Source organism: Nannospalax galili, unplaced genomic scaffold (genome assembly GCF_000622305.1).
Source record: "Nannospalax galili isolate Female #2095 unplaced genomic scaffold, S.galili_v1.0 scaffold578, whole genome shotgun sequence".
Classification (NCBI taxonomy): Eukaryota; Metazoa; Chordata; class Mammalia; order Rodentia; family Spalacidae; genus Nannospalax; species Nannospalax galili.
The window spans coordinates 6,549,359-6,559,299 of NW_008342282.1; the positions used below are offsets into that span (position 1 = coordinate 6,549,359).

The window sequence follows — 9,941 nt, forward strand, 5'->3', positions numbered from 1 at the left end:
AAATGTGGTTGGGGATTATCAAATATCCTTAACATGAAATTGTACAATTTTGTTTCTAGCAGTTTTTAGGACAACTAAGGTCAAAGAAAAACTTCTTTTTAAATCATTTTATTAGCATGACAATTAATCCAGGGAAATTATGATTTAAAAAAAAAATCCTGGATATTTGAAACCTTCTCAGTAAAAATGTAAAATACATGCAATGTAAGTGGTTTCTTCCCCTCAAATATTGTCCAATATCAGAAGTATTTTTAAGTAAACTCAAAGTTAAAAAACAGAAGGATTTACTCTGATATAAAATACAAGGGATTAGATGTCCTCAAAGACAGTTGTTTGTTGCTCTGAATGCAGGGAGGAAAAATGTTTAATGAAGTAAAGTTTAAAAACCTGTTGCCATGAGCCAAAAATACTGGATGTGAAAGCCAATGATTTGGGGGAGACAGGGGAAGAGGTGATTTGTTCCCCTGATCTGCGTCTTCGACGCCCAGTACCCACACCACTGGTATAATGCAGCCAGGTACCAGTACCCTCTGGGCTAGACACACTCAGGGGGCTCTCTTCCTAGAAGTGAGAAAAGGGGCAAAAAAAAAAAAAAGAAAAAAAAGAAAAGAAAAAAAAAAAAAAGCAGAGCATGCAAAGTTAGATACCACAGAGCCAAATGATCAGAAAGGAAAAAAAAAAATACAGTTTATTTGCATTTGCTTATCAATTTCTTTTCTTAAAAACAATAAACAGCAATTTGGGAATCAATACTAAAGAATTGATAGGAATGACATAATATACCATCAATTTTATATGATAACAGCTATAGAAATATCTCATTACGTTTAAATATACAAAATATACTACCTACTTATCACTTCTCTCTTAAAATGCGAAAGATCATAATGTTTCTGTTTTAAAACAACTATTTAAAAAAGTATTCTAGTTTATTTTAGATATTAAAAAGATCTGGTGCTATTCTGAGTTGACATTTTAGCTGAATGCACAAAGGGTTAAAGGGATTTCAATATATGTGGAAAAGAAAATAAGTGTGCCACACATTAAAAAAAGTTCAGAGATGGTAAGACGGCAGAAATTCTACATCTTTATACTTTCAAGCTATTTGTTCACCCCACCCCAAAGAATTTATAAAGCTCAGTACGCAAAGCATGCAGCAAACATTCTCATTTTTTATGTTTGTATGTTGAGATTTCAGACAGTGAGGACAGAGCAAAATCTACTTGCACAAAATGAAGAGAATAGTCTTTTTCTTTGAGTGTCTTTTGGAAGTACAAACTTCTGACATCCATGGAGATGGTGCACGCTGGAAAAGGTCTTCAAGTTTTTACTTCAATAATTTACCTTATGGAAGTAAAAGTTTAGCATGGCATAGAAATAATCTCTAAAAATTAACTAAGTATTCATGAGAAAAAGGTTTCAATTCAAGCTCTGCTTTAAGAGTTAACCAGGGCAGTGATTCTGTTGGAGGTTTTATAAATCTAGATGTGCTGCAAAATGAAGACTCAGTATATTTTGCTGTAACAGTAATATATAATATAGATCTTTTAGGGGGCTGAAGGGGAACGCAGAGGGAAGAGTTTGTGAAATTCTGAACAGTTGGACCAACTGCAAATGCTTGGTTTAGATTATAATAGTATAGGTAATTTGTTTTTTTCTAAAATTAAGGATCTCTGAACAAAGCTCGAGATTTCCTGTTTTACAATTAAGCTCTAATATAACAAATGATTTCAAATAACTAACCGCCCTCTTTTTTTAAGGATCAGTCTCTTTTATAATTAAGTCAAAATATATTCAAGGGAACCCTAACATGATTTCTATTATAGAGTCTTTAACTGCTTTATTAGTAGTTTTCTCCTATATGTAATTATCAATTATTTGAAAATTGAGAACTTTTTATATTAGTGTCATAAATGGCTTTGTAGAAAGGAGAACAATTCTTTTTTGTTCCTTATGAACTATCAAATAGTAGACAACATTATACCTAGTTCTATAGACTTGTTACATGCAAACATCAACAAAAAAGTATCTAATTTAAAAGTTATTGGTTCTATTTTGAAGTTAATTTCTTTACATATTTTTGTTAATATTTAGAAAAGATTTATAAGTACTGACTGTAAGCAATTCTAGAAAAAAATTACCCTATAGAAAGTAGATAACTCAGTTTAAAGTTAAAAATATATACAGACATTAAAAATTAAAGCTTTAATTATAACTGTTAAACTTTACTTTTATGTATTATTTAAATCTTATTCCATCAGTGTGAATAAGAATTGGATTAACTTAGTTATAGATCTTACAATAACATTAACAAAATTTCAATTATATCAAACTTCCTACACAGATTTCTGCAATCAGGCTAATAAAACCTACAATGTTACTAGAATCAGGTATCCCTGAAGCATCCCAGGCAAATCTTAGCTACTTTTATCAAAAAAACATTCCTGGAACATTAAACTAGACTTTTAAAGAACCTAATTGAATAACCTATTACAATAAAAGAAAAAAAAACCTGGATTAGTTCATCAAGTGCTTAGAAAGGCCACAATTTCAGATTCATAGTCAATTTTTGTTATGAAAGCTACACATAAAGTTTCAAAGCCTAATACTAATCTAATCTGTATGTTTTCTTATTTATTCATTTATTTTGCAGACAAGGTCTCATGTAGTCCAGTCTGGCCTCAACTAACTGAGTAGCCAAAGATGACTCTGAATCTTTGCATTCCTGATCCTTCTGCCTCCAGCTCCTAAGTGCTAGGATTATGGTTGTGTGCTACCAGGCCTGACTTAATTCCATATGTTTTTAACAGTATCTATATTATTTTTTTGAAATTCATTTGAAAAAATAGACAATGTTAACAATTAACAATTTGTTAGGATTCCAAGCTGCCTGTATAATCAAAGCTGTATTTTCTTTTCAGTTTTATTAATATAGTTAGCTTATTCCACACAAAACATGCTCTGACATGTATGCTTACTTCACTTGTAGTCACCTTCCTAGACCTTGGAAGTGGAGATTTCCTGTGTATATGAATTGGTTCGGATACCATTGGTTTAAACAATATTACAGCTCGATCAACTTCATCTTTCTTAGAAGTATGAGGTTCATCATCATCAATTTTTAGAGATCTTCTGCCTTCATTCTGTAAGAAAATAATATAACATACTTAAAATTTGGATTTAAAGGGTTTCTCCTGAGCCAGGTGGTTGGAACATGCCTAAAGAATCAAGAGTTTGAGGTTACAGAGACAGATGTTTTCTCAACTGCACCCCTCAAGACAAACAAATAAAACCCCAAACATCAGAAACTCTTCTGATAAACAAAGCTAACAATCAACTGATAAATCAATTATAAAAATGTTTACAGCGAATTAATAATTTATTTCTTATAACACCTTAGTATACCCAGTAAAGTGAAAGAGAGGATGAAATCTCTTCAAGAAGCCTACATACTCTAAGGAAAAGTTAAGCATAAAATGCCAATTATAAGCCATATTAAAAAGTATACTGTTAAACAGCTTTGCAAACAGATGAACAATACTAACAAACGGCAATGAAAAACAGATTAGTTTTGTTATACAAGAATGTCATCAACCTCAGCATGAACTAAAACACCAACTGAATTTATAAATTTTAGAATATTTAAATTCTGCTCTAAATATTTCCAATATTATACATATATGTTATATGTGGGAGACAGGCTTGAGCCTAGAGTAGAAGTCCTTATGACTGCCTTACAGCAGCCTGAAGCAATGGCCTGGCCACTGGAGACAAGAGGAATGCCTTGTGACAAACGCTCCAACAGGCAAATCATGAGACTGATACCTAGAGCTCGCCACTTCTCACTCTCCACCCTCTAAATTCCAAAACTCACTTCCAGATAAACGGCTGAGTAACAACAGCCTGGGTCACGTGACTTCCAGGAAACCAAAACCTCAATTAACTGAAACCTACTATGCTAATATAAGGCATCTGGCCTGCTATAATGTGATAAGACGCTAAGCCTGTTATGATAATAAGGTATCCTACTCGCTGTGCTATGATTGGACCGCTACCCCTATATAAGCTTGTGCCTTTTTGCAATAAACCAGATCTGCATCACTGAACCTGGCTCCTGTGTCTGAATGTGGCTCTGCTGACACAGCCTCCTCACCAGCCCTGGGGTCTGGGACTAGACAGAAGTGGTGGCGGTCAAACACAGCGCCGGGCAAACGGAGTGCCGAGCAGGAGAGCAACCACATGCTATATACATTAAAGTCCCCTTAAATACTGTATTATGTACCATGTGCCAGGAACTCAGATGAATGAGATACAGTCTCAGACTGTAAGACTCTTTAGTGTAGAAGGCAGGTAAGTTAAAGTGTTTTAAGCCAATTATCATTTTGTATCAGAATGGATAAGCTGGGTAACAGAGTAAAACACTTGCGATAAAGCACTAGGAATGAACCAACTAAACTAAATGCAATTAATTACATTAACAAAACTTAGAAACATGTTGGACAAAACTGGTCAGACAGAGTACATAAAACTCCATCAAATTACAGGCTATTTGGAATATAAAGAAAGATATTTAACAATACAAGGAGTATCTAAAACTTGACAAAAATGATGGCACAGAATAATAAAAGCCCAAAGACAGAAGTGCCTACCATCATCAAATCTATGCATTCACCAGATGCCATCATCTCATAGTCCGTGCAGTCAGAGGCACAGAAAATTCAAATCAGTATCAGAGAGATGACTGAGCATGTAGTCATCTCTCTTCAAGGGTGAGGAACTGAGTTTGAGCTCCCAGAACGCAGAAGGTGGAAGGAAACTGATTCATTCCCATTCCTGCAAATTGTCCTCTATACACAACATATTCACTGCATATTCACTGTTCCCCACCCCCATCCAAAGCACAAAAGAAACAAATATATATATATATACACACACACGCACATATATATATATATACATATACATATACATATATATAGAAAAAAAATCCAAATGACTATGGCTAAATTGCTGGAATACATGAGAGCATTTAATAAGTTTACTTGTTATAAAACCTTTATACAACAATAAGTTAAAATTCAGTATTACAGTACTAAACAAAGTGAAACTTAAATAAACCCATTTATAACAGTATAAAAAACAAAGAACATAGGAAATAATCTGACAATTTACATTATAAATTATATACCACAATTTTGGACAAAAGATATAAAATAAAGCTAAGCAATTCAGAAATATTTTAGTACTAAAAGATATAATTTTAAAATCCAATCAAATCTTGAAGAACACAACATCAGCTGCAACAAGAAGACTATGATATTGATAGAGACAAATAGGCTAAAGCAGTAACAGTAAATACAAGTTCAGAAATTAAGCCACCAAACAGGAACATATTTGGAATACTAAAAGAGGTACTATAGACAGGAAAAAGGCCATTCATGCATTAAAGAATGGGATGAGGGAGATGACGCCAGATGAAAGATGCAAGAAAGAACAAACAATACAATCTGACATAGACGACAAGCTGTGACACATAACTAGTTTGCTAAGAAAATATATACACATTCTAATTAGAATTTAATACAGTCAATATTCTAAAATATTCTAAGATTCAAAATATAAAAATGAAGTTTCAACAATAATGAGTAGAGTTTAAAGTATATTTTCTAAAACGTAAAATGAAAATACACAACACTAATAAAAAAGATGGGACAGGGAATAAAAACTGTTTTAAGCTACTTACAGTATTTAGTGTACAGCAAAAGTTCTTTTGACCTAACCAAGTTAGGGACTTGTGTTATTAACCAGATGGTAACCATTAAAAGAATACGTATAATTATCAGATATCCCTTGTAGGAGGGATTTCATTTCAAAGAAGACAGTAAGTGGAAAACAAATACAGAACATGTAGAACAAACAGAAAAGTAGAAGGGTAGTTTCAGAGTCTATAATAAATCCCAAATAAATCAAATTATATTTTTATGGACTGTAATAAAGATAAACACTGTGAGACTAGATAATAAATTTAAATATATCTTATGTTAAAGAGACACATTACAATCGAGAAAATTTGAAAGGAAAGGTGTAGAAAAGACATGGAAGGAGAAATCACTTAAATTTCTTGATTATTTCATAAGAGCAGTGAGTACTAACCCAACAGCAGCTGCTACATCATGTGAGTAACTAATGACCCTCATGTGCATGTAGGGGTATTATGCCAGGGGAACAACATGGTCACTAAAACTGTTCTGCATTATGTGATTCAGATGTGGAAACCAAGACAGACTTACATACTAAATATACAAACAAACAAAACAGGACCTTTCATTATTACAAAAGGATGAATTCATAAGGAAGCTAGATCAAAATATGACTAGAAAACACACATAGAAACTGGAGTGCAAGATCAGCAAAGGGGGAACAGAACTCGAGTATATACCAAATATTTTTGACTTATAGCTATTGATGCCTCCTGGTCACATTCTACAATAAGGGTGTAAGAAGAATATATCAGCTTTACCTAGACCTAGAACTAAAGACCCGTTTTAATTGATCACAATCATTTGCATTTCAGGTTAAGAGTTTCAATAGTTACTCAAGCCAATTTCCTCATTGGAAAGAGGCAAAAGCAAACCCTGTTAAATGACTAAAACAACAATTAGAAACTCAAATGTTCTGTGAAATTGTTTGATAACACTTCTTGCTATGTAGCCGAGGCTCTTCTTGTACTCATGATCTCCAGACTTTAGCTCCCTGAAAGCATGGATTACAGGCATACATCACCATGCCCAAACTTCTCTGCAATTTTAATAGTCAGTGTCTAATATAACCTCAGTGTGATTTAGAGTATGAGAAAATGAAGACAAAAATTATTAAAACAAAAACAAAAACAAACAGATTTACTGGTGATCCAGTTAGTGATATTAGCTACAAACTATAATGAAAGCTATTATGGTCAAATAATTAGAAGCAAAACTAATAATGCCAGTTAAGAAGATGAAATTATAAAAAGATACAAATAAAAATAGTCACGTCAAAACCTTAACTAAAGTCTACTTGAGTTCTTAATATTAGAACAAAATAAGTGGAGTTCAATAGCAGATTGAAAAAAAAAAAAAAAACCACGGACAGAATTGGTGAGCCGGAAGAGAAATACAATGAAGTGCTGTGCCTTAAATGTAAAGGAAAAATAAAATAGATAGGAAAGTATAAGAAACACATGGCTAAATGTTTTAAGGTCCATGGTAAGCTGACTGTAAATGTAAGGTAGATAAAAGAATAATGATTTTTTCCCCATATTTACTTTATTGTCTTGGAAAACTAAAACTAGTTTGCTGCAAATATATGAAGCACATTAAAGAAGGGACATGCCTAACATCAAGACTGAGGAATTTTTCTTTATAAGAACATTCCAAGACCCAGATAAATAAAAATACTTCAAGTAATATATAGTAAATAGAATTATTTAAAGAGAGAATGCTTGTAAATGTTCCAAAAACAAAAAATGAAGTTACAGGTATTACAAGCACCATATCAAAGTAAAAAGGTAAAAATGAAGGACAATCAGATGATGTTAGAATGTGGTTAAGAAGATGAAGGAATTAAGATATGGAAAAGGAAACAGTAAGAGACGAAAACACGGGATTGCACTGGCTCTGCACACTGCTTTTGGCAGGATGGCCACTTTCACTGTTAACTCCAGTGGTCCAGGAGCACGGGAGGGCTTTCTGTCTAATGACAAATATCTTTTTAAATTTCCTTCTTTGGTGTCTTAAAATTTTATTAAACTACCCTTTCACTTCCTCGGTTAAATGCATTCTAAGATAGTTTATGTTTTTTGAGGCTATCGTGAATGGGACTGTTTCCGTGGTTATGTGAGCTGGTGGTGTACAGGAAGGCTACTGATTTTTGTGTGTTAATTCTGTATCATGCTACTGTGTTGAATGTCTTTAATTTTTTGATTTATTCATTTTTAGTTTTTATGTATGAGTGTTTTACCTGAATCTAAGTGTATCTGTATATACAATGCCCATGGAGGCCAGAACAGGGCATTGGAATTCCTGGAACTGGAGTTATGAGCAATGGTTAACCCCATGTGGGTGCTGGGAACAGAACCTGGGTCCTCTACAACTGCAGTCAGTGCTCATAACTGCTGGGCCATCTCTCTAGCCCCTTGCTGAATGTCTTTATCAGTTCTATGAGTTTTTCTGGTAGAGTCTTTAAGGTCTTTTATGTATGGAATCGTATGGAATCATAACTTCCAAAAATTATATATACTTTAAATTCCTTTCCACTTTGTATCTCCTTTATTTCTTCTACTTGTCTTATTACTCTAGCAAAACTTAAATACAGCCAGTATATGGAACAGGAATTGAGCATGTATCCTTGTTTTGTGTTTGTTTTTAGTGAAAATACTTTGAGTTTTTCTCAAGTAGGATTTTGGCTCTGGGCTTGTTATATATTGCCTTTATTATGTTCAGATATGTCCCCTGTATCCTTAGATTCTCCATAACTTTTATGAAGGGATGTTGGATTTTGTAAAGGTCTTTTCTGCACCTAATGAGATGACCTTGTGGTTTCTGTTCTACACTATTCTAATTAAAATTTCAACACAATTCTTTATAGAAATGGGAAAAATAATTTGAAATTTCATATAGAAAACAAAAACCCAAGATAGCCCAAACAAACTTGAACAACAGATTAAGAAAGAGATGGAGGCATTACCATCCTTGACTTCAAATTTTACAACAGAGCTACAGTAATAAAAACAGCAAGGTATTACCATAAAAACAGACATACTGAACAATGGAATATATTTGAAAATCCAGATTTAAGTTTATCTACTTACAGCCACCCATATTTTTTTTGTTTAACAGGCAGCCAAAAACCCACACCGGAGAAAAGATAGCATCTTCAACAAATGGTGCTGGCCAAACTAGACAGTGACATGAAGAGGACTAAAACTAGATCCCTATCTGTAACTATACATAAAACTCAACTCCAAATGGATCAAATACTTTAAAATAAGACCCAATACCCTGAATCTGATAGAGGAGAAAGCAGGGGATGCACTGGAACTCAGGCAAAGGAAAAGGACTTTCTGAACAGGACTCCGATAGTGCAAGCAAGTAGGTCCAACAATTTACAAATGGGACCTCAGAAGACTAAAAAGCTTCTGTACAGCAAAGGATACCACCATTTGAATGAAGAGGCAATCTGCAGAATGGACAAAAACAAACAAAAAAACTTTACCAGCTATACATCTGACAGAAGGTGTCTAGCATATACAATGAACTCAACTCAAAAATAAATAGTCCTAAAAAAAAAAAAAGTCAAAAAACAAACCCACCAAACAACCCAATAAAAAATTGGGACAAGAAACACATAGAGTTCTCAAAAGATGAAACAAATATCTGAGAAACAGTTTTTTTTTTTTAATGTTCAACATCTTTAGTCATCAAAGAAATGCAAATTGAAACTACTTGATTCATCTTATCCTAGTCAGAATGGCTATGATCAAGAAAAACAAAAAACAAAACAAAACAAAACAAAACAAAAAACAATGACAAATGCTAGTGAGGATGTATAGAAAGGAGAGCACTTTTCCACTGCTGGTGGGAGTGCAAACTGGGGCAGCCAATATGGAAATCAGTGTGGAGATTTCTCAAAAATCTATAATCCAGCCATAGCCCACTTGGGCGTATATCTAAAGGGCTCTGCATCCTACTATAGAGATATCTGCTCATCCATGTTCATTGCTGCTCTATTCACAATAGACAGGAAACAGAAACAACCTCGATATCTATCAACTGATGAATGGATAATGAAAGTATGATACATATACAAAATGGAATATTATTCAGCTGTTAATAAAGTGAAATTTTAGCCAAGTGTGGTGGCGCACACCTTTAATCCCAGCACTTAGGAGGCAGAGGCAGGTG

At 33.5% G+C, this 9,941-nt stretch overlaps 1 protein-coding gene across 15 annotated transcripts in view; it reads right to left on the reverse strand.

The window, feature by feature from the left end:
* Ppip5k2 (diphosphoinositol pentakisphosphate kinase 2) overlaps positions 1–9,941 on the reverse strand; it is a 93,165-nt gene that overhangs the window by 24,547 nt on the left and 58,677 nt on the right. For 9 of the 15 annotated variants that reach the window (XM_029565898.1, XM_029565893.1, XM_029565895.1 and 6 more), the window contains one exon: positions 2,979–3,143. In XM_029565898.1, coding sequence (XP_029421758.1) covers positions 2,979–3,143 — 165 coding nt within the window. Of the gene's footprint in view, positions 1–387; positions 562–1,233; positions 1,345–2,978; positions 3,144–9,941 lie in introns of those variants that run through there. The other 6 variants (XM_029565900.1, XM_029565899.1, XM_029565894.1 and 3 more) reach the window with 3 other exon arrangements.